Source organism: Cuculus canorus, chromosome 2 (genome assembly GCF_017976375.1).
Source record: "Cuculus canorus isolate bCucCan1 chromosome 2, bCucCan1.pri, whole genome shotgun sequence".
Lineage (NCBI taxonomy): Eukaryota > Metazoa > Chordata > Aves > Cuculiformes > Cuculidae > Cuculus > Cuculus canorus.
Window position 1 is genome coordinate 149,613,120 of NC_071402.1, and position 25,894 is coordinate 149,639,013.

The 25,894-nt window shown below is 39.9% G+C and overlaps 1 protein-coding gene across 5 annotated transcripts in view; it reads left to right on the forward strand.

Moving 5' to 3' along the window:
• The window catches only part of DIP2C (disco interacting protein 2 homolog C), a 326,524-nt gene that overhangs the window by 182,664 nt on the left and 117,966 nt on the right, over nt 1-25,894 (forward strand). For all 5 annotated transcript variants that reach the window (XM_054058185.1, XM_054058186.1, XM_054058183.1 and 2 more), the window contains 3 exons: nt 4,986-5,096; nt 23,181-23,306; nt 24,167-24,376. In XM_054058185.1, the coding sequence (XP_053914160.1) occupies nt 4,986-5,096; nt 23,181-23,306; nt 24,167-24,376 (447 nt within the window). The remainder of the gene's footprint in view (nt 1-4,985; nt 5,097-23,180; nt 23,307-24,166; nt 24,377-25,894) is intronic.

The window sequence follows — 25,894 nt, forward strand, 5'->3', positions numbered from 1 at the left end:
TCATCACCCAGCTTTGCTTTAAAAGCTGAGCCACCAGCCATTGCATAGAAGCTCAAGAGATACTTTGAAGAGAAGGTAAATACTGTATCTTAAAACTGCACTGCAAACCTTGTTTGCCTTCCTTCCCACCAGCCTGAGAGTTGCTGGGTTTATGCTGTAGCTCTCTCCTTACACATGCTGTAAGTTAGTTTTAGAACAATAAATGTAGCCTGTGTCTAAGAATGCCTTCATTCAGCTATATTCTTAGATTAAAAAAATAGATGTAAACATAGGAATAAGATATAAATCAAAGCAATCTGTCAGCTGTCATTAAGGAATCAGTTGTGCTTCACTGAAGAGGGCAATGCAGGTATTGCCACATTATCAACACATACCACTGCAGGTTAGCTACAAAATGAAGTAATAAATAAGAGAGGAACAAAGAGGTGAAAAAAAGTGGTTTGTGCCTTCCACGCACTCATAAATAAAACTGGCCAGCTTGGGCAGTGGTGTTGCTTAAGTAGCTTTACTGAGGCTCTTGCATTTTTAACTAAATACAGTAAAGGCAGAATCCATCTTGCAGATTAGGATTTGTGGATTCATATATATCTGCATTAACTTGTCTGCCTATGAATCTGGTATTTAAGCTCCCATTCTTATGTGAAGAGACACAGTTAATTCAGCGGATGAAACCCAGAGAGCTTTTCAGCTTGTTCCAAAGCAGATACCTCCACTGACCACCTGCGTAACTCTGAAGGCTTCACTGAGCTCATGGAGTTGCCTGAAGATAGGTGTCTGATACTGTTAAGGATCTCCTATGGTATCAGAGATATCTGCACAGAGTGAGCATGGATAAAACAGGACTGAAAGAGGACATATGCCATATTCTCGTCAGGCCAGGTATCATAGCCCACAACATCTGAAAAGATGTTGGGCACCTCTGTTTAGATTCCAGAGTCCTGACGTAGGTCTCTGTTTTTCATAATATGAGCTTAGCTTAAGTACCTCCTTGCAGACACCTAAATATAGGTGTCTTAATCTGCAAGCTGAATCCCACATTAGCAGCATTAGATAAATGAACTAATGCATGTATTAAGAATGTGATTTTTTGCTCCAGTACACCCAGTAATGCTTATGTGTAATGTAATGAGCACAAAGCACTGACTTCTCAGCTTTTTGTATAAAATAACTGTGTTCCAGGACCACATATTTTGCTGAAATTCTTCATGACTTGTAATGAGTCAGTTGTTGGTACTAATTAAGCTTACTTTTTAAAGTGCTGCTTTAGCTGCAAGACTGGGGTAGACTATGGCCAGTTTGACAGTGCCTGAGATTGTGTCTGTGTGTAGGGCACTGGTATGACACTGTCTTTTCTTTTATGAAAGCCATTCATTGCTCTGCTGCCTCCTTAAATTTAGGAATCGATCCAAGTATGAATTCTCAAAGCCCATTGCACCACTGCTTCCACCAATTCACAAAGGCATCTGGGTGAAGCTGCGCTTGAACAAGCCTTAGCACTCAATGCACAGACCCCGTGTGCTGGCTGTGAAAACTATAAATTTTCAGAAGTAGAAGTAAAAAAAAAAAAAAAAAAAAAAAGGTACTTGCTACTGCACTGTATTGCTGGAGTCTTCATGGAGAGGAACAGTCCTACCACTAGCACCACTTTCCTATTTATGGCAGCACTTCACTGATTTCATGGTATTCATTATTCTGTATGGCTTTTACTCCTACCCATCGCTCAGGAATGGCAGCATGTAGGTTTTCGCTATTGTGTACTCGGTGTCACACAATCATCGGTGCTGTGCAAGGGAGCGGGTACTTGGGAAGTGAAGGTGTGAGCTCAGACAGTGCCAGCTAATTCCTGCTCCAGCCCCTTCAGTAAGGAACCCTCATCAGGTGTTTTACTGTCTCTCCAAAGTAGGATGATGCTTTGTGTTTTCTCATGTTAAAGGAATTTAGTGTGAAGAGAGTTCTCCCCACAGATGGCTGATGGAGAGCTGTGTTTCAGTGCAGAATTAACTTCCTCATGTAAAGCAGTGCTATTGGTGAACCAAGTTCACATGTCCTGCTCTGTACTTGGGTGGAGGTTTATTCATTGTTTTTATACTCACGGAAAGGTGGGAAGTAAAGCCATCAAATGATCCCCAGACCTCATAAAAGCAGAAGATATTTTAATATTTAGTTTGCTATGGCCTTAAATGACTACTAGAGGACGATGGGGCTCTTTCTTTCCTAACTGTATGAAGAAACTCCATTGTGTCAGAAGAGGCCTACTTAAAAGAACAAACACACATATACAAAGTAAGAGGGAAATAAACTAGTTAAAGTTTTTGAATTTTAAGATTAGGTGAGATATTTCTGTGTCTGTAATAACAACAAGTAGCAGCATAATCTCTGTAGTGGACCAGAGGAGGGAGGAGACCTTTGTAGTGCTGAGGGATGCCATGGGTGGCCATGCTGCCATGGATGTCCCGCTGTCTTCTACAATGGCAGAGTCAGTGATTGAGGTTAGTTTACAGGCACTGTCTTTCTTACACATTGAAAAAGAGCGGTGTTCAGTTCCCACTGCTGCAGAAGAAGAGCCTGAGACACCTGAGGTACCTCACAACCACATGGCCAGAGGAAGGAGACCACAGGTTTGAATGCATTCAGGTCTACCTGAAAGGTCTCCCCGCAGCAGCTGCACACCTCTGAAACTCATGCTTTTCCTCACAATTTAATTTCCCTCCGTGTTTCTAAAGCTTATTGCATCTGGTTTTGTTCTTGGAAAAATGCATTTAATCTCTTTTCCCTGTTCAATCATGATGCTGCACTTAGTAGCAAAGCCTCAATTATTTTTGTTTGTTCTTCTCCGCATGCTGTTGCCCTACACGAGTCTTTTCCCATGGGAAGTTGTGGCACTGCTTTCTTCACAAAACCTGTGTCACACAGCAGCAATTTTGGGTGCATGATTTTGGGGTGTGGTTTTCTTTGGCATTTTTGTAAACGTGTGATTTCCACGAAGTATTTCATTCCTGATGTGTGGATGGGGACTGAGATGAGTAATGGTGGTTAGCATCTCCTGAATGCTGAAACATAATTTTTTTGAAAATTTTCAAACGAAATGAATTTTACTGTTAAATTGATACTCCTGATTCTTGGGTTGAGCTGATAAAGAAGGAAATTCTCTAAATATACAAATGAGGAAAAAATATTTCTCCTAATAAGGCAGGCTCACCCACCTTACAGGCTTGAGGGCAAGTGAAGTTACAAAGTACCGTAGTGTGGAGACACAGCAGTTAAATGAAGATGCTGTGTTTTATTTAAGACTATGAATTATTAATCACAATCTAACTGTAGATGAAAATTGATGGATTCACACTTTTATGCACTTATGAGATTTTACTCCAAGTATGTTTTGTAGCCAACCAGCCACTTCTCCACAAAATCAAAGCATACCTGACACTGCTGATAATCCAAAGATTGAAGAGAGAAGCAGTATTTTGAGTTAATTTCGTTTTCACGAACAAAGAGGTGTACAATGCCAACTTTTTTTATAAGATGCTTTTTTTTTTTTTTTTCCAAAGAGTCCATGGAAGCATAATGGAGACTGAGTGAAACCAACATAGCATTTTCAGTTGTTCCGTATTCTACATAAGAATTCTTGTTTCCACAAATGTGAAAACTCACTCTCCAATAACCAGGCATTGGATAGTTTAGAAATAGCAGTGGAGAGTTTTTACATTTATTTTTTAATCAACAAAATGTGAACATATTCCTAAGCTTTGTTTTGTTGAATCCAATTTCAATTTTATTAGTAATCCATTTGCATACTTAACGATTTAATTATATAATTTTAACAGATCTGTCCTACTATAAACTCTAGATTCAAGAGGCCGGTTTTACTTCTCTCCTCACAGTTACAGAGTGTGAATCTACTTTTTAAAGGCAAAAAAATAACAGGAAATAATTAATCTCATTTCTTAAAGTACTCCTGGGTTTTCGCCCCTGTGTATCACAGTGCCTGAGGCTCTGTGCTTTATTAACTCTAAGCTGAATGCATCACTTACTGGGCTTATCTGCTCAGGATCTTCTTTGGGAAAGAGATGGGTAATATATTATGTCAGTATTACAGATGCAGGTGTGCTTTCTTTTCTTTTTGTTTGTTTGAATTTTCCTGCTTAAGTAATTCACTTCACTCTTGTCTGGAAGTTGTCAAGGAACATTAGTTTCTAGAAGTGTTTATATACAATGTTACACCACTACTGTTGTTGAAAGAGCCTTCAAGAAAATACCTATTTAAAAAAAACAAAACAAATTCAGTATGAGAAAGGGATGAATACAAGGTTTCTGTCTTAAATACTGGATGTTTAGGGGTGGCATACTGAGATGCTGCAGATATGTGTATTGAAAGGCTGAGTTACTTTTGTTGTTTTGCTGGAACAGATTACTATTTTCAGCCTGGTTTGGTGCAGTTATTTTTTACTTTCCAGCCTTTAGTAGTTGAAAATGACTATATATAATAATATAGCTTGTTTCCCACAGAGTATCTAGTTTCCATAGATTAGTATTGTGTTGTCACCAGCTGATATCATCCAATCGCATGAGGTTTTGGATAGCATGCGCTGGCTAAGTCTTGTTAGGAACTGGATATAACCAATATTCAGGAAGGCTCCAAGATCCATCGCATGGGGGTCCATCCTTATTAGCACATTAAAATATTTTCTGAATACTACTTTATGAAAGGTCACCCGTCTGAATAAATAAATAAATAATCACCACACTTACTGTCTATATGCTCTTCTTACATAGTCTGTGATCCTGGAAAAAGGTTGTCTTAGAGAGAACCAGGAAAGTAACCAAAACAGAAAAGCTGACCAGAGGCAAATACTGTAACCAACTGACATGACATGGCTTAGCCACTGAATGTTCATTTTCTACTTCTAGTGTACACTGAACTCCTCCTCACCATTAAGCTTCTGAAATTCAATCAGAATGAGCTATTGTTTTTTTCATTAATGCAGGGGTGGACCAGGCATTACCACAAGAACGTCGAACTCCTGTTACTCCGTCCTCTTCCTCTCGATATCACCGTCGTAGGTCCTCAGGGTCACGGGATGAACGCTACAGATCGGGTAAGTAGAACTGAAGACCACAGAATTGGAATGAAAATTTGAAATGTCTGGTTCTGTTCTTTGCATTTTTAAAAAGAATTTTGTTGTAAACTCATGTAGTAGCTGTACATGGGAAATATTTGTGGTACGATTACAGAGATGCCATCCAGGCGCGCAGGGCTGGAGTAACAAAGCCAAAGTACGTCTGGAATTGAATCTGGCAATAAATGTGAAGGGCAACAAGAAGGGCTTCTATAGGCACATCACCAGCAAAAGGAAGAGTAGGGAAAATGTGGGCCCATTGCTAAATGAGGCATAGAAGTGGATGACAAAGGGCATGGAAAAGGCCAAGGTACTCAGTGTCTTCTTTGCGTCTGTGTTTACTGGTGAGATTTGTGTTCAGGAATCCAAGGCCCCATAGACCAGTGGAAAAGCCTTCTACAATGAAAACCCTACCCTCCAGAAGGAGAATCAGGACATGGAACATTTGATCAAAATGAACATGTACAAATCCATGGGACATGATGGAGTGCATCATTGGTCAATGTCATTGTTAGGCCACTCTCAATTCTCTGAAAGGTTGTGGCAATCAGGGGAGGTTCCTGAGGACTGAAAGAAAGCAAGATTCATTCCTGTCTTTAGGAATGACAAGAAACATGATCTGTGAAACTACAAGCCAGTCAGCCTCACCTCAGTCTCTGAGAATGTTGTGAAGCAAATAATGTGGAAACTGGTTTTGAATATATGAAGGATGATGAAGTCCTCTTGTTAGGTTGGTCAGTCTGTACTTGATTGACCTAATGGCCTTCTACAATGAGATGACAGACTTGCGGCTTGAGGAAGGAGCAGTGGATGTTGTATGCCTTGACTTCAGTAAAGCTTTTGACAGTGTCTCTCGTAACACCCTTATTGACAAACCAGTAAAATATGGATTAGATAAATGGACATTGAAGTGGACTGAAAATTGGCTCAAGTGTTGAGCTGAGAGAGTTATGATTGGCAGCACAAAATCCAGCTATACACCAGTGTCTAGTGGAGTACTCTAGGCATAAATACTGGCCCCAGTACTTCTTAATAGCCTCATTAGTGACCTTTCTGGTGAGGCACATTTGCAGGTGGTACCAAATTCAGAGGAGTGGGTGATACACCAAATAGGAGTAACGCCATTCAGAGGAATCTGGACAGGCTGGAGGAGTGGGCAAGCAGGAATCTAGTGAAGTTTGACAAAGGGAAATGTGAAGTCCTGCACCTGGAATAACTTCATGCACCTGGATAGACTGGATGCTCACTGGATGGAAAGCAGCTTGGCAGCAAAGTGGTGGTGGTCAACGAGGTAAACCTGAGCTAGCAAGATGCTCTTACGGCAAATAAGACCAACAGCTGCGCCAGGAGGAAGGCTGCCAGCAGGTCAAGAAGGATAATCCTTTCCCTCTACTCAGTGCTCATGAGGCACAACTGGAGTGCTGGATCCAGTGCTGGGCTCCACAGTACAAGAGAGAGATCGACATACTGGATCAAGTCTAGCAAAAGACCACAAGCATGGTTAAGGAATAGAGTCTCTGAAATGTGAGGAGAGGCTGTGAGAGCAGCCTGGACAAGAGAAGGCGCAGGGGGGACTTATAAGTACTTGATGAGGACATAAAGAAGATGGAGCCAGACTCTTTTCAGTCTTGCTCAGTGACAGGATGCAGTAGGCACAAACTGAAATATGAAAAATTCCATTTAAGCATGAGAAACAACTCTTTTATTCTTAGTGCAGTTAAGCACTGGCACATGTGGAGTCTCCATCCTTGGAGCTATTAGAAAACCCACCAGACATGGTCCCAAGCAATCTCCAGAGGTTCCTGTTCACCCCTCCAGTATGGGGTTCTGTAGCACAGCTGGATTTTATTGTATTGGTTCTAGTTCTGTGAATGCCATAAGAAAAATATTTAATTTGAAGTACAGCAAGTTGGGAACATCATTATGTCCTAAATAGAAGCACTGATTAAGGGAAGATAAAATTAATTTTAGACCTGAATGAAAGGGCAAAATCTCATTCGAAATGAGTGGAATGCAAATCTCTTCACAGAGTGCTCCAGATATAACACAAAGTGAAGGAAGTGATTTGTGTATAACTGAAGAAGTGAGCTCTTCAGTTACTTCTCTAATCTTATATTTGAAGGCATAAGCTGTATGTACTACACCTTATCTGGATGAAGAGTGGGTGTGCTCAGCTGTTGTTTCTGGTACTACAGGGGCTGCTGCCAGAGGCCACGGGCTGGTTTGACTGATGCTGCCTCTCTTGCAGCTGCAGAATAAGACAGCAGCATCTATCAATCATTATGGCAGAGAGCCTGTTACGAGCTGAGAGTCAGGCGCCAGGGGCTGATGGTTGTGGAAGGCACCGTGCAGCCAACTGTAGAAGTTCTGGATTGTGTTTGAGCTGCATCTTGCTGGATGCAGTCAGACTCGTGCTGACACAACTGGAAAATCATAGAGAATTCCTTGTTAAACCTTTTGTAACATATATCTGTTTCATCCCGTTAGTCAAAGAGTTCACCAATCTCATTTAAAGGAAAGTGAAATGATAAATGTCGGCAGAGAAAGTTCCTGTATGTCCAGACCATCCTGATAAATTTGAAAAACTCCCCTCTCCCCTCAGAAACCTTGGATTCACTCTGTAGATGCTGCCAGTTATGCGTTGAATCGTGGTTGTGAGATCTGCATAATAATTCCTTGATATATAAGCTCCTAGAAGCTCTTCACACATTACATTAAAAACCATCTGATTTCTGCCTAGTGTTTTTAAACAGTTAAAAATACTATTCCTGAAGTTGTCTGGTTTGTGGGTGTGCAATCCGAGGTCCTCAGACCTCCAAGCTGTGACTCTCCAGGGCAGTTCTGTTAAAAACATGCATATTTGACTGTGCACCTAAAGACATCTGCTTGAGCTACGTTTGCCATTTGTAAACTAAGATGTCTGTTTGGGGATGGATGCGAAAGGAGACATCATGTGCCTCTCTGATAGCCTAGGAGTTCTCTGAGTTGGTGTTGCTGCTTCTTGATTTCAGTTGCTACCTGCTACCTTAAAAGGAAGAGATTTGTTCAGTGAAATGGTACATAAGGTCCTGCTTTAGGAAAGGGGCAAAGCATTGTAATGATATATATGAATAATAAGGACGCAAACTGTGTTGCTGAGAGGAAAAGTAAGAAACTGAGTGCAAAGGATTGCTTATTATTGATGAAAGAGTCTCTTCTTAGGAGACTTAGAATTATACTATCAATTCAGATCTCTCTCGCTGCTCTGAAAATGTCCTTGCTGTTAAAACTGGAAAGCTTAACAGTATTTTGGGGGCTTATGGCTTATGGCAAGTCTTCTAGTTCCTACCTTGCTTGCTGTATAGCACGACTCCTCAGCAAGTCACCAAGTTCCCCAGCCAACTGGGTTGAATAGCTATATCAGATCATCTTCTTCAAATTTAAGATACAGTGCAGTGTTTCTGTCCTGATTTTTGTTATCCCTTTCTATATATTTCCCATGCAAGATGTGAAGTCTGTTTCTTTCTTGGTCGCATGACTCATACTCTCTATTACTGCAGGTTACAAACTTACAAGTCAGATTTCTTTCTGGTTATCCTATCTTCAGATTCAGATTTGCTTCAGGTAGAAACCTTTGTTTCTCTTGTTGTTTTGCTGTGCTTAATACTTCAGCATCTCTTCTCTGATCATATGATGATTATTTGATCCTAGCTGTTACCCAGTTTCAATGCTTTTATCGTATTTGGCACATCTTCTTGGAAAAGGCCCAAAACAAAGTGAATGCACAGTCTTTCAACAATAAGTAATTCACTTCTAGAAGAACATTCCCCTTCCTTGTTTTTTTTTGCACAATTTATTTCAATTAACATCTGCAAACAAATCTTCTACTCCAACTCTGATTGAAGATCCTTTTCTGTCTATTCTTGGTAGGTTTTCCTAACTGGAAGTCTGACATCTTGAAAGTTGTCCAAATCTCCATCCGTGCTTTTGCTTTTGCATGAATTCAGATGTCATCGAAGATTGTTTAATGAACTTTCTTTGAAGACTCAGAATCATTGCTGCCACTAATATCACCTTCAACTTACACTCTTATATTATGGAAAATGTCAGATAGTGACATTTTAAATCCTTACCTGCTTTCTCAGTTCATTATTATTATTATTATTATTATTATTATTATTAATCCATTACTGTTGTAACAGAATTTTTCAGTACTATAATTCTGAAAACATGGTTTCTATGGTTTTTATATTCTAAATAAAATTGACTCTGAGTTTATGGAAGCTACTTTCTTTTTCTTAAATATTCCTGATGCATTTTGGGGTTTAAGATAATTAGATTATCTCCTCTCTAACCACCTGACCTTTCCAGATGCCCTTCCATAACAGGTAGAGGCTCTGCAATTGCAACTGAACAGTGAGGATGATGGCTCATCTAGCTTGAAGATGTCACCAAGATTAAGTCAGACTATGCCCTGCATCAAAACTGCTTCCATAAGGGAAAAAAAAAAAAGATGAGTCTTTGTCATAGGAAACTCCCTCCTGAAGGGAATAGAAGACCCAATATGCAAACCAGACCACTTCCTAAGGAAGTCACCGGGGTGAAAGATGTTAAGAGAAAACTTCCTAGCCTGGTATGGCCCTCGGTTTATTATTGTTATTGATTTTTGAGGTAGACAGTGATCACAGTATCAGAAATAGTGTCGCCAACAGGACTGGGGAGGTGTTCCTCTCTCTGTACTTGGTACCGGTGAGGCCACACCTCAAATCCTGTGTTCACTTTTGGGCTCCTTAGTATAAGAAAGACATTGAGATGCTGGAGCGTGTCCAGAGAAGGGCAAGAGAGTTGGTGAAGGGGCTGGAGCACAAGTCTTGCTAGGAGCAGCTGAGGGAATTGGTACTGTTTAGTCTGGAGGAAAGAAGAGTGAGGGGAGACGTTATTGCTCTCTAAAATTACCTCAAAGGAGGTTGTAGGGAGGTGGGTGTTGGTCTCTTCTCCCAAGTAACAAGCGATAGGATGAGAGCAAATGGCCTCAAGTTGCACCACGGAAGGTTTAAGTTCAATATTGAGAAATACTGCTTTGCTGAAAGAATTGTCAAGCACTGGAACAGGCTGCCTAGGGCAGTGTTTGAGTCCCATCCCTGGAGATATTTAAAGACATGTAGATGTGGTGCTTAGGGACATGGTTTAGTGGTGGGCTTGGCAGTGTTAGATTTTCAATTGAACTTGATGATCTTAAAGGTCTTTTCCAACCTAAATGATTCTATGATTTTGTTATTTTATACTTCAGCCTACATTGGGAATTTAGTCTAATTCTTTAAAACAAAAAGTTTAAAATTTACTGGCTGCTTCTTTTTATACAGGAAGGGATCCTGAAACCATTATGTTTCAAAACATCAGCTTCTGTGATAATTTTTTTGATGTCTAAAGAAATAGATAGTGCTGTAAGTGTAGTAACTGAGTAAGTGCAAAGTTAAGCTATGTTATTTACTTTATACAAATGTGGCAGCTAGTTTAGCTGATATGAATTTGAAAGCATTTTTTATTTGTTTACTACTTAATATAAAAATTCTCTTACTATTTACTCACTTAGAAAGAATATTTGGAAAGGTTTGCCTAATGCAGATCATGGCAATGCTTTTCTCTTAGCAGCTGCTGTTCCTTAGCCAGTGCCTGCGCTGTAACATTCTTTGGGGGCTCAAGATGATGCTGAAGCCAAATGTTACTGTAGGCTGGATCAGTAACTTTTGCCAAGAGGCTTTTCTGGCCAGTGGCTTTTCAGGCAAAAAAAACACAGTCAAAGAAAAATTGGCCTGTACTTCACTTCTGTCTCTATGTAGAATAGGTGTCAGCATTTGACTTGATCTGGCTCTGGTGACATGACTGCAAGTTCAGGCACAGACTTGGGTAAGAAGTTAATAATGGTTATGTATATAAAGCTGCAGTTGGACATACAGCTTTGTTTCCTTAGTGCAGTCTGGAAATTAGTTTTTTCAAGTATTTTTGGAAGCTACAAATCCTATGTTGTGTTGAGAGAAGGAAATAGGAATTACATGGTGGAGTAAACAAGTAGGTAGGCTCAATGGCTTGTCTTCCATAGTCTTATCGAGCTGTCTAAGTTACCTAACTCCGTCAAATACTGAGATTTTTGGAGGATGTTTGCCCTACATGCCTTCCTTATAGTCACTAGGGACCTATTTGCTCCCTGGTTGGCATTGGCTACCTTCTACTCCTGCTAATATTGGAATCCTTTGTAGAAGGACCTGAAGCTTTTGGCACCATTATTTAATACCATAATATAGGCTGTCTCTCTTTTACTGATTTGGTGCTTAAAATGGTGATCTGTAACCTCTCCATAGTGTAGCCTTGAAGTCATTCTGCTACTAGACTTCGACTAGGTGCCTGTGGCTCCCTGTTCTGGTGGCCTGAAGCAGAGCTGGGCTCTACTGCCACGTAAAGGCTACAGGGCAGTACAGCAGCATCTACTCTTGTGATGGTTCCTAATGAGATACCCTGTAGGTAAACAGGGCAGATCCTCGTGATCAGAAATTATTTTCTTGATCACAGTGTATCTCTCTCAGATCTGCATTTCTCAGCCAGCCATGGCCTTTGGGGTTCAGAGGAAAACTCTCCTCCAGAGAAAGTCCTCTCCAGAGAACAAGTATGTTATCTTTTCTCAACTGGGTGTTCAACACATGGAGAAATGGAACGTCAGGTTCTTACCAACTTCATTTTTCCAAAGGGACAGACCTGTGGCCTTTAGATTATAGCAGAACGAGAAGCTTCAGTTCTCCCTCGCAATACTGAAATCCAGAGCACCATCTCATGTACCAGAACCTGGTGTTTACTGTTTCTGTAGCTCCTGTCAGTAAAACAAACAAACAGAAATATTATGTAAGTACAGAAAAAGTATGCAGCAATAAAAAATAAAATCTAATAAAGCCAGTATTTGGTGATAGGGAATTCAGTGTAATATGCTCAAATACACATGTATGTGTTAGGAATGAGATAACAGCTCTTGGCTCTGTAATTTCTGCTGTAGAATTCTCTGTTGAAATGAAGATATGACGGATAGGTTGAGCCAAGTTTATTAAGTCCCTTGTTTCTTATGAGGTCTCTAAGAGGCCTTGAAGATGACCAGTGTTTTGCACTGCCTGGAGCAACTGTAATGCTTGAGAAAAACGAGGCCAGTGAGTTTTAAAACCAGAGTTTTCCAGATGTCAGAAATGATGTGGGAAGTTGCAGCATAAATGAAATTGCACTGCCTCTATCTGTAAGGGTTCCCAGTGTACTAGAGAAAAGACCAGCAGATGAGAGCACATGTGCTGCATGAAGTATGTGGACAGATTTTGAAAGACACAGCAGTGGATGAGCATAGCTCTGGGAGCTGAGAAATGGAGTATTTTGAGAAATACCATTTGTGGAATCCGCATCCCTCAGCTGGTAGCGTGGAGGAAGGGTACTGCTGGTAAGGTGGCTGTTTACCCAGACACCCGAGAGGGAGTATCTCCCTTCTCCCACTCACTCTTGGTTATTTTTGTCCCATATGTTAAACTTCTGAAGATGAGAAAGCAAAAGTCAGTCTGGTATACCATTCCTGGAGGGCTGCCAACCTCTGCCCCAGAGATCCCACCACTGCAGAGAACAGCTTGCTTCCCGAGCGCATTCGGCACTTCTTTTAGAAGATATCTTAATATAGGAGAGTTTTGGAGATTCTGCCAAAACAAACGTATTGTAAGTACAGCTCTCCCGGCTCAAATTCCTGAACCACCTTTCCCACACTGTGGTTCAATGGGGAAAAGACTGAACGACTTATACTGAGCATGAAATCATTGAACTTCTAAACAAGTCATCCCAGGCTGAGTGTGAGGGGAGTTTGAAATGAGGGAGCTGGCAATGAAAGAATGCTCCCTGTAGACCCAAATCGTAGAGGAGCAATTGGCACCAGACCCTATGTAGCTGAGCTGCTCTGCTCTAGCAGCTTCAATATGTGCTTTACCAGGTGTTTGTTCTCATATACCATGTGATAAGTGTGTGTATGAACTGTAGCAAAGAATTGATGACATTGCGTGTATACAGCTTACCTCATAGTGACGTTAAAATATATGAGTAGCTTATATTTTGCATTTTTGAAAAGACATTCAAGATCTCATTTTGCAGTCTTGCGAGAATTCACAAAAAAAAAAGGAGTTACACTATGAGAATATGAGTTATAGTGCATGGCAGAGGAAAGGATGTAATGGGATGTTTTGAGGAATTGCTTTTAATGATACTTTATAATCTAACATTACTCCAGAGAGCAAGGAGAAGGGAAAATATGATGAATGTTTTATATATATATAAAGGTGAATGTTTATATATATATATATAAAGATGGCTCATCATAAAACAAAGAATATTTTAACCCTTCAGGTGAGTGAGGGATACTTGGAAACATTTGAATTCATTAATCACTGTAGATACACTTATTCATAAACGAATTGATCTCCTATTTGATTTAGCTTACTTAGAAACTTAATTTCAAGCTACAACTCAGTCAGGACAAAAAGGAGGTTGAAGAAAAACTTTTGCAAAGATGTAATTTATATGACCACATTCTTGCTTTTGACCCAGCAGAAAAAATTGTAAGTATGATTGCAGCACTCTTGAGGAAAATTATTCAAGGATCTCCAGAGAGAAACAAATAGAAAATTGATTTACTTAAGATCACATAATAAGGGGGCCTGAGATGAAGTCATTATGTGAAGTTGACTTCCAACTTGCATTACAAATGAGATAATAAATAAATGGAGGGATGTAAGTTATTACTGGGAGACCTGCCTGTTGTTTCTTTATGAGTAAAGTTAATATAGGTTTAAATCTTAGAGTTTAGAGCAAAACATCTTAATATCAACTTTGTTATAACAGCTGAAGAATCTGAAGTAAAGCAAAAACTATGCCTTTCGCAAAACTATTAGTGGAGTCATAAAGAGTTCAGTCTTCTCTTTTGGTGTCATATGTCTCCATCACATAGCCTCTGTCATTCACAGCCTGCCCGTACAGCTTTGCCAGCTTTGTGTTCAGCTTTTACCTTCTTTCCGCCCAGAATTATGGATTGTCAACATTGCCATCCAAAGTGGGAGATGAGAACCATGCTTTTCTTCCTTAGAATTAAGCTTTCTGACCACATGAGGACATACAAAGCTTCTGGCTTCTTCATGAGTGCACCAGGAGGTGGACAGAAAATCCTCAGGCGTACTCAGCAGTGGCTGGAAGACAGCACAGCCCTTTGTGGAGTGCACGGAGCAATTTCCTGCATCTGTGGAGTTTGCTGGCTGCAAAGAAGAAACAGGCTTTTTTTGGTGGCAAGTTCATGGGAGTGCAGATGTTTTCTAAATTGTTGACTTTTCATTGTCAAAAATTGTGCAGGTCAAAAAAATTTGGCCCTGAGTTAATGAAAAGTCAGCAGAACTTTCCCCTGCTTATCCATATATCCCCCGTTCCCAGTAAAACCAGAGACCCGGTAGATATAAACATCCCAAGGACTGAAGCTCACACACTTAAATTGTTTCTTGAAATGTAAGCAACAGTTTATTTCTGCTAGTAGCCTTCATAGCCCTTGTATCAATGAGTGTCATCTTAGAGCAGTTGTTCTTGCATTCCATCGGGTATTCACTGTCATGAATGCCGTATTTCAGCACACACCTGCTTGCGGCTGGAGAGAAATTAGGTGTCGCACTGTTCAAGGTATGTGCTTTCCTATCTTAATACCTAGAGAGATTGTGGAAGTATTCAGATACTGCCTCATTACAGTATCACCCACAGCAAAGATCCTGTATTATATGGACTCACTTACTTTCACATTCCCAGATGAGATGATTTTCCAAGGACTCATCTGTGTTGGATGAACAGAGCAATTTTTATGAAATCATTCACCCTGTATCTGCCTGAAAATAAGTCAGTCCTGTCAGCACAGGACGATCAAAAGACAAAGCCTGACTGTAATCTCTTTTGATGATACCACATTTACTGTGTTCCATCCTATTTAGTTCGTGCTGATTGCATTTCCAATAGATGTAGCTACCAAATTATCTCTACTCAGAGTATTTACAGGCCACGTATTAGGAAATGAATTCTCAGTATATCCTTCGTTTCCATGGTAGCCTCAACAAAGGTCTGATTAAACTCATAAGAGACTTTAATGCTTTCCGACTACTAGGTTCCTGTAAGGCAGCAGTTGCCAACCTTGCCTCTGTATAATTACTTAGCATACTATTGCTATACTTAGCACTGCTTTATCTAGAATTTTTGGCCAAAATTCACTTTTGATAGTGCTGGTTTGATAGTGCTGGTTTGCTTTCCTGTAATAGCCCAGAAGCTGTTAAGATTCTTCTGTTGCACATCTATTGATGCAGTGCTATCTCCTCTTGCTCCTACGGCCTCCTGCAAGCTGCCTCTTTGCCTGCACTTTCAGCTGTTTCCCTTGATGCCACCTCAGATGCTGATTTCCCTGAGACAGAGACTTATTTGTGGTTTCACTTATTTTGTTAAATGTCTGACTTCAGGGCTGATCCTCTACTGCAATATAAATAATACATAAATACATATTATATGTACATAAATAACCTTTGGCATTCTCAACTCATTAGTGCAGAGCATCAACATTCTTCATCTTAATATATCTGCCATTCTGCAAACGAGTCAGTTGTGCACTACCCTGTAAAAGGAAAGGATGCTAAACCTTCTTGGAGTCCTTGGGTCCAGCTGCATCATGATGTTAGCAGGAATTGGCTACTAGAGCAAAGAAAGAAAGTTTCCAAAGGCTAAATAATAATTAAAAAAAAAAAAAGACAAAAATAGCTCAGAGGGGAGGAATTACATGAGGAAAAAGGAACATACAGATGAAGTGGGTGAATTCAGATCATATCTAGGTATGTCTCCCAGCATTTTTTTTTCTACCAGGGATAAGTCCCCTGAAGGGAGGGATGGAAGTACCATTACTTCAGAATCAGGAAACCAGGCTGCAGAAGCTGGTAGGGACTCTGTTAGATAATTCTGCATCTGTACAGCAAAATTAGGCAACAGCTTGTTTTCTCATATTTGTATTTCTTAAACAGCCGGTGATTGGGTATCAAGACTTTATAATTACCAGGAAACTGGCTACTTGAGCAAAAACAACAGAAGTTACATATTTATTCTGAAACATAGGTAGAAACAGGCTTCTGCTATCTTGATTCTAGCAGTGCACAACTCCTGTCTACAGCAAATGTTATTCCTTGTCTTAAAAAGAAACAGGTCTGTGTGATAAATTAGATGCAAAAAGAACTACTTGACACACAACTGCAAGACCTGATTTAAGCACAAAAGAAGATGCTGTTTTTCTTTTGTATGCTGAGGCACTTTATGCACGGGGTGTGAAGGACAGTTTTATAACGTGGAAATATTTAATGTAGCTGATGTTTACCATGGGAGGAGCACCCTATTTCGTGATCCATGCAGAACTGACACCCAGCTCCCTGACCCGTGAGGAGGTATCACTTTGGTTACAGTATGTTGAATGTTTGACATGCCTATGGAGCAAGTGCAGCTAATACTGAGTAAAGCAAGGCACTGAGGCATGATAAACTCATATAGGAAAAAAAACAACCACCAACCCCTCCACATTGAGAAAGAATGCAACTGTAATTTGTTGGATAGGGTTTTGGGTTTTAAAAAAAGAGCCGGACAAAAAAGGAGCAAACTCATTCTCCTGCTAAAAGCTGCAAAAGTCTGTGGGAGGACTGGGAATGTGCAGCATATTTCAAATGTCTCAGTTACAGTTCTGAGCTTTCAAGGACACTGTGTCTGGCCCAAGTAAGGAATGGGACATCCCTGCTCGTGGGGTATAAAGTGAAGGGCAAGCCAGGGTTATGTTCCATGCCAAACGAGGATGCACACTCAGAAGAGTGCTCATCTAGCAGCTGTATGGAAACACGGGATACCACAGCATGGCTCTGTGTGGAAATGGTTGACCTTCTTGATTACACAACAACTGCTTTCTTGATTTAGGAAAGGAAGGCTGATTTGCTTGTGGAGCTCATCTGAGCCTAGAAGGATCGTACATACTGCCTTCCCCAAAGTAAATAGCTAGGAGGGGTAGCTTGCCACAGTGAAAAGTCACCACTTATTCTCAGTACACAGGCATATGTGCAGCAAGGAGACAAAGTACATTCTACAGAAAAAACTTCAGTAATAAGTTTAGAAGAGACTTTCCTTACCTCAGTATTTCTTTCCATGTGCCAACTTAACTTCTGTCTAGATAGAAAATTACCTTCCCAAACAAAAAAAAAAAATACTATGTGCCATGTCATCAAAAAGGTAGGGAATAAACGTTAAAGAACACTGTGAAAACAGGGTCTACAGTGTAAGCAATCTGTAATTAACAGTGTTTGCTTCAGTTTTTCTGGGCATTATTATTTAGTCTTTTAACACGTATAGCCAGTCATACTGCCCACCTGTCAGCATGTAATAGAGTTGTCTCTCTTGTGTCCTCTGTCACCCCATTGTCCCTCTTGAGAATAGGTTGCTCCCTCCTACATTGCCGTGCATTTAAATTGAGCAATCTCTGAGCACAGGCTCATCGCTTTGGTTGGGCTGTGTGCTGACCACCGACTCTGGTCTCCCTCTGGTTTGTTGCACTGAGGAATTCCATTGGAACAGTGTGTTAGTGCAGGTGGGATGTCACTTTCTTCCACAGAATCAGAGAGGCAGGCTTGTTAACTTTTCCATGGACAATCAAATGCACTGATGTATTGAACATGCAGCCTTAGACCACACAGAAGAATATATCTGGGAAAGACCGTGGAGAACATAGTGTCTGTATCAAGCTGGTGCTGTGTATTATGGTATGTCAGGAGGTTATTTTTTTTGTCCTAAGCCTTTTCTTTTAAGCAGAGAGTGTGACATTGTGCCAAGTTACACAAGATAAACCAGATTAAAAGAGTGACTGTGCCAAACAGAGCACCTCCTGGGAAAGCCAGGCAACCCATCCTGCTGATGGAATGAAGAATTTACCCGTTTGCAAGAGATGAGAGTTTCTGGTTGTGGAGCACAGTGACCAAAGCTATGGATAGTCACTCTGGGAGTCTGAGCTTACGAACCCTCATTCTCAAATCCAGTTTTAATTTTTCTGCCCTTTGTTTTGAGGCCTTATCTCTTGTTTAATAGATTGCTAGCTTTTTTTGAAGAGAAACTTTCTCTCCATGTGCTTTTTTTTGCAGTTTCACTTCCTTTGTATTCACTGACTGACTTTGCACTCAGAAGGATGCTTGCCCTCTCTATCCTGTAATAGAAAGTACAGGGAGAGAATAAACAAATAAAAATGCTTGGATGCAGCAGAAAAAAGACTGAGGACAGAGCTGTTTTGTCTGAATTTTGCTGCATATTTTCAGGCAGCCTATAAGAAATATTTGTCAGATTGAATAAGAAACTTGAGGTTGATTGCAACAGCACACATTAAACAATTAGCTTCTCAAGCATGTCGCTTTACTTGTTCGCATTTATTGATTCAACCTACTGTTGGCCAACCTAAAAGAGTGGAGGACAATAGCAGACAAGGAACTGCGCATTGGTTATTAGCACTGTCGACAGAGGTGGTGGTATTTTACTCTTCGCTCTAGTTTTAAGACTTCCTTGTGGAAAAGCCATGTGGGAGGAGCATAAAGATTTTGTTACTTCTAGGAGAGCTTTGGAGGGTCAGGACCTGGAGCTGTTTCATCAGCTGTAGCAATGTCAGCGGTAGTGATGTAGTTAGAATGTCACAGACTTCTACATGAAAGAACATTTCGCCTAGGAGGATTTTCTTTCCACTTAGACCTGGGACTTTTTCAGAAGGCCTGAGTGCAGCTGCGTTGAGATATATATGTGTTTGAAATTCTTAACAGAATTCTATAGTAGGTGAGAAATTGTAGCACTATGAGGAAAGAGAGGGAGGTGGATTTTTTTGTTGATTTTTTTTTTTTTTTGATTAAAGCTACTAATTTTGTGGCTTTTCTGGAGAAAAACATTCATATTAGAATCATTTTTTTTTCTTCAGGAAAAAGTAACAAAAAATCTGTATTTTACAGAAATGCTCCATCACAATGTGATTGGTTCATTTCAGCCTGAATGTACCAGAGTGGTTTGAGAAGACAATTCAGACACTTTTGTCAGACTTGCAAGACAAAGGACGTCACCCAGCTAGAGACAATTTGACATCCTGATGTGATGTTCTCTGCTGATGCTCTATGTGATATGTGGAGAATACAACTCCTTTATGCTGATGGGATTCAGGGCTATAAGCAGTTTCCCATCCTGAGGGAACTTGGATATGTTTCTTACCCTCATTATAGTTTGTTCTAGTGTGTATCACAAATGTTTCCTTCATTTAGTGAACAAGGAGTTTCCAATAACTCTTGTATTTTTTCAGTAGCTGCTGGGGACAGATTATGGGCAAGCAGTGGGAGAGAATGGGTCACATACAGTATGATGGACACCATAGCTTACCTTTGACCAAGATAAAAGTAAAGGTCTACCACACTTGCTAAAGTTGCTGAGAAGTAATTCACAAGGGTCACCCTTTGGTAAGGAATACATGTTTCAGTTTAGGTTTAAATCCCTGCTTCATAAAACTATGAAAAGAGATGACTACTTGTATTTTTATTCCTCATGATGCATGAGCAAAGTTGGATTGTAGATGAGAAATGCAAAGCTAAAACCTATAGAAAAGCAAAGTCAGAGTATGAAGAGTGTATAACTGAAGCTGATATTTGATGGGAACAAACCTAGGTTCAGGTTGGATATCAGAAAAAAATTCTTCACAGAAAGAGTCATTGGGCACTGGCAGAGGCTGCCCAGGGAGGTGGTCGAGTCGCCTTCCCTGGAGGTGTTTAAGGAAAGGGTGGATGAAGTGCTTAGGGACATGGTTTAGGGAGTGTTAGGAATGGTTGGACTCGATGATCCAGTGGGTCCTTTCCAACCTGGTGATTCTGTGATTCTGTGATTTACTGTTCTGTCTTGCTGTTCTTACAGCATAGATGTTGCAACCCGAGTTATTCGCAAGTGCAATTCTTAAGTATCAGTCTGGCTTTCCTCAATCTCACTGATTTCTCAGTACTTAGTCTTTAGGTATTAATGTCTTGAACGCTGTTCATTAGCTTAGAGAGTCCAACTCTACAGAAGACTGTCAGAATAGGTTGAAGAGAATCCTCAGCACCCATTAATAGGTTTTCATTCAAAAAGAAGACTCTATAAACTATATAGACTGTTATTCATTCTTTATCTAATCCTTAGCCTTTCTTTATATGATTAGAGACACTTCGTGTAGCCAAGAGTTTTATTCCTGGGAGAAAATGTGAAAAGATTTTTTCAAACAAGGTTGTGTGTTTCTGCTGCCCTTTTTCTTCTCTTCCTAAGCTTTTGCTGATAATTCCTGGACCATCTCTGGACAGTCTGTCCTCAGCCTTTTTGAGACATGTGTCCTATTTTCTTTCGGTAGCCTCCATACCCTTAAATAATGCCTTCTGAATAGTTGACCTTGCAGGCTGGGCTGGGAGCAGGTGTGTGTGTGTGTTCCTTCTTCCCAGTCAGGTTTCCTCTTGTTTATTCAGATTTTCTTATCTTTTCTATTGTGTTTACTTTCCTGTGGCATTTTGGGGTTGCTTTTTTTAGTAATCTGCTTTGGTTTATTCCACAGTAACCCACTACAAACAAACTTATCAGGCATGTGCTTTATTAAGAAAACAATTTGATTCCTGGACTCCCATGGACTCATTTGAAAATCAAAACCCTGCAAAGTATTTTTTGATTAAACTGATGAGTTTACCTTCTACATCAAGGGCGTCAAAAAAGAAATCAAACAATTAGCAAGTGAAGAGTCAGTATCCAGCTGTCACTAAGAATTTTAATAATAATTTTCTGTTTGCTGTCCTCCTTTAAAAAACTTCTGAAAAATTTGACTTACACCTCATCTCCCTCCTAATGATTACAGTAAAAAACAATCCTAAACACAGTAATACACAAATAATTCTTCTTGTCTTGATCAGCAAAATGTATTCTCTTTCAAAAAACTGCTGTAGAATTTTGGTATTTTTTTAATAAGTGAAAGTTAATTTTTTACTACTTAATATTTAATTACTATCCTTTGAAGGAAAACCAAGAATTTTCCCTGTCTGCTGGATAAGAAAAACTACTAGTGAGCATGTTCAGTCCTGCATACATTGTTGGAATAGATGTAGAGTGAGCAGGTAGGAATTTATCTCAGGGACGTGATGTTAGGTAAAGACACTATTTATTTTTTTGGCCTGATAGGTTTCACATAAACTTTTCATCAGGTTTTAATTATAAAAAGACTTTAAACCTTCTACTTTAAAATAATGACTTGACAGGGCAGAAATTGTTTTCTGGTTTGATGTTAGCATGCAGTCTTCCTCCGTTTTGGTCTATCAGCTGCATAACGCTCTTATCTTTTGCGTTTCTTTTCCAGCTTTGCTGTTTACTTTTCTTACTTTGCTTTCACTGACGTGCTCATCCTCTTCATGATTTAAAACAAAAGCAGAAACCCACACACAAAAGCAGCTGATAATGTTCTTTGACTTAGACTTACTCTTCCATACAGTCTTTCCACTGGGAGGTGTTTAAACCCTAGCAGACAATAGGGAACGCTATTTTTAAAAATGAGACATAGCGGCTTATCAGCCGAGTGGATCATCGAACACTTCCAGTCATCCCTCCCAGTTGTTACTTAAAACCAATTACTTACACCAATGTTATCCAACCAACGACTCTTTAAATGAAGAGATATATACTTTTCTCTATCCTGCGGTTTTTCCTGGGGAACATTGCCTGTTCAGAGCTGCCAGCACATCGATGCAGGAGTGTGCCAAACTAGCTGCCAAACCAGCCTACAAGGGTGGTCTTCAAACAGATTGAGCAGCAGAAGTGGTGTCACTCTGTATTAAACCTGCTTCACTATGCTGCTTCTCCACAAATGGGAACAGCTAAATAGTACATACCAGTTGCAACTTTTCCTACACATGACTAGCAGTGACTGGTTAAAAGACAACGTCCAAGGTTCTTCCGGTTGTGTGCCAGATGGTTGTGTGTGGCAACCATTAGAAGAGACTTTTGTTTTCTGCCATGTGTTTTGTATCCAGTCTCCCATATGCAAAAAGTCTCCTTATCCCAAACCCACAGAAATACGGAGACAAATAGTGCAAGGTGTAAGCTAAAGGTCAACTTATTTCGAATTATACTTATGGTAGTAATTAAATATTTGCACAAAACAAAGTAATTAATCAAAACATGTCACTAGTGTCTTTCAGACTCAATAAATGGCCTTTTTGGACTTGGGAGGCAGACAGCTATATATAGATGTGAAAGGTAGGAAAGCTCTTCACTGGGGATGTCCCTGTGGAGAAGGGATCTGTTGGATGCTTTGGAGCCAGTTGATGCGAGCTGTGTGTAGCACACGCCTGCGAAGCACAAGGCCTTCTATTTTTAATTCTCATTCCACCTGAGGCCAACCCTAATAATACTTAGTTTTCTGTGAATAAAGCCAAGTGAAGGAGTTGGGAAGAGGATTTTGGATCGGGGAACCTGCTGCCATTTTCTGTTGTGGCATTTCACATACCTCTTTCCTTCCAAGCAAATGTTCCTGTTCACTTAGTTTGTGTGACTTGTGTGTAAATTTAAATCCTCATTCATTTAAAAAACAGGCAAAGTTAATACACTGCGCTTTCACTGAAAACAGTGATGGTTGCTGAAGTAACAGCTCTTGGTGAAACGGAGATTTGTGCTGGGGAAGTGGAGTGCCTACTTTTCAGATACTGCAACGCTGTTCTGGGAATATCAAACAGCTCAAAAGGCTTGTTTGTCAGTACAGCACTTTTTGCTATAGCTGCTTTTTCTACAGTGAGGAGAACTCATGCAGTCTCTCTGAGATCCCATGCGTTCCTGGCCTTTCATCATTTGATATGCGTTGTCAGCCTTGCTGGCGTACAAACAAACCTGTGCGCAGGTGCACTGAATGCACAAACAAACAGCTCACTTCTGTCTGAATGCTAGCTTGAAATCTCTCTTTTCTTTCAGATGTCCACACAGAAGCAGTTCAGGCAGCCCTTGCCAAACATAAAGAAAGGAAAATGGCAGTCCCCATGCCCTCAAAACGACGTTCATTGGTGGTGCAAACATCAATGGATGCCTACACACCACCAGGTGAGCATCTTTGTGTATTTTATGAGTATTTTTAAGATGATTCTTTGTGCTGCTCTGAACTGATAATCTCCAGTAGCTGCATAGATAGTAATGGAAATGTCATTTGAAGCCCACTGAGCATAACATTGAGGTGTGTTTGAAGAGGAGAAGGTGAACTGAACGGTTGGAGAGTCAACTGGGACAGTTCACATGATTGCTTTGCTCTTGGTGTTACCTCAACTTACATTGGTCCTTTTGGTCTTATGATGACCTAACTATGGCCAGCTTGTCATACTTTCTGTGACTCGAAGTTCCTTTCAAGTTTCTAGTTTATTCCCTAACACTATAACGGAACATTGTCTTTACAATTAGTTGTGCCACTCCTTTTCAAATGTAGCTGCTCTTTTACCTGCTAGTCTGTGATTATACCCCACATGTCATGCATTCTCATACTCGCTGAACCCAGCTGGGATGCTGTTTCTTACTGAGGATTCGACTTTCTACAACTGGAAAAGTTTTTCACAGAATTTGTAGAGAGAGCTTGGGAAAGTTTGTTGGATATTCTGCACTGTTAATGCATGGTTGGAGTTCTTCAGAAGATTCTCAAGCCACACATTATAAAGGAAATCTCTTGTTATCCTTATTTTTGTACAGTAATTCACAAGCCATGTCATTAGAGCAGGAAAGTTCTCTCAGTGCACAGTTAGCAATTGACTTCATTTCGGGGCTTTCGGTGTCACAGACTTCTCTTACTATGTTTGCCCTACCTTCATGAATTTTCTTAATGGCAGTTATCTTTAGATATGTAATACGAACATGCCTTATTTCTGTTAAGAAAACCCCAAAGCACTGCAAGTAAACAGGCTGTTTTTAATTGCTAGATACTTCTTCTGGTTCAGAAGATGAAGGCTCCGTACAGGGAGACTCCCAGGGTACTCCCACCTCCAGTCAAGGGAGTATAAACATGGAACATTGGATCAGTCAAGCGATCCACGGCTCTACCACGTCAACTACTTCCTCCTCCTCGACACAAAGTGGAGGCAGTGGTGCTGCACACAGACTAGCTGATGTTATGGCTCAAACGCATATAGGTTAGTATATGGACATTTTAAGTATGTCCGGTTTAACATGGATTTTGTCTCTCACATTCAGATGCTGCTGTTGTATGAAGTCTTTTCTGTGCTTTTTCTTCTTTCTTTTTTTTTCTGTTTACATATATGGAGAGAAAGTCCTATGTTCTTATTTTGTGAGCTAAAAAAAAAGTAGCAATTTAGATTTAGGAGTAAACTTATGTTGTGGCAAAGAGGGTCTAACTGTTGACTCCCAAATATTGTGAAATGTGCAGTTGTGTGTCTTCCAGTATTTAGCACTAAAAAAAAATCTCTGTAAGATCTGTCAGTAAGGAAAATCAGAGCATGCAGCTTTAGGGATTGCTTGCATTCAAGTTTTCCCTACTGCTGCACCACTTTAATTGTGTAGTTTGAGTGGGTTTTGATAATTCTGTTGACTGTACGTCCTCTTAAACATATTGTTTTCTCCCCTTAATTGAATCTAGAATATTTGGACTGGGTTATCTAGCTATTATAATAGTTGGAAAAAGACTATTACATATCTTCATAGAAGAGAGTTTTTGTTATTACTAGTAGCTTATTTATAGCCTTTAGAAAGATTCTAGGAAGTCAAAGCTTCCTTTCCATTATGGTTAAGCTCCACAGACATTAATTATTTCTGAATATTGTGCCATTGATGTTAAGTCTTCATCAAAATGAGGCAGCTTTTCAATTAGGCACATGGAAAGCAAGTCTTGTTTTCCTTTCATTCTCCAGTAGCTGCTGTTTATCGTACAGTGGTTTGGGTGCATTTGTGCTGGGGCTGTGTATTTTGGGTTACCTTGTTGAAAACTTGTTGGAATCTATATTTGAACAGGTAAAGCAATGTGGCTACAATTCTACTACATTTACAAAATGCATTTTTGTGTGACTTTTCCTTGACTGATCATTCCTTTTCAAGTATATGTAATGACATACATGAAAGCATCTTAAATGTCCCTGATTTTATGTGCTGGAACAGTAGTCCATATTCTTTTTTTTTGCTCTAAATGTAGCTTGATGTAAGTATAAGCAGATAAGTAACCATCTCACCATGATCTGGAATTGCTGAATTGCAGTCAAGGGAAGAATTTCTATTGTAGTCTTAAATTCATGCTAAATTAATAGCTTAGAACCTTGTTTAAGAAACACATACATTTCTGAATGCATTAATCATTGCATTTAGTTATTTTTTGTGACTTCATCTCAAAATGCTAGAGGAAATTATGGCATAGAGAATTAAATTTATGCAACCCCTAAAAGGTTGCATTACTCACACACCAAGTCTTAATGTGTCTTTAAATATAGTTTCTTTATAATGTGACATTTCAGTGATTTTAAATCTGGCACAGTAAGTCTACTTTTATAATCACTGAGTTTGCGATAAATAATACAGCATTGATAGGGCTAAATCAAGATGGCAGTATTCTGCAGAAGAGGAAAAATACTACTTCTTTTATTTCTTCTATTTTATCTTGTTGCTGTTGACTGGTAAGATCTCTTCTTTGAAGGAAGCAGTTA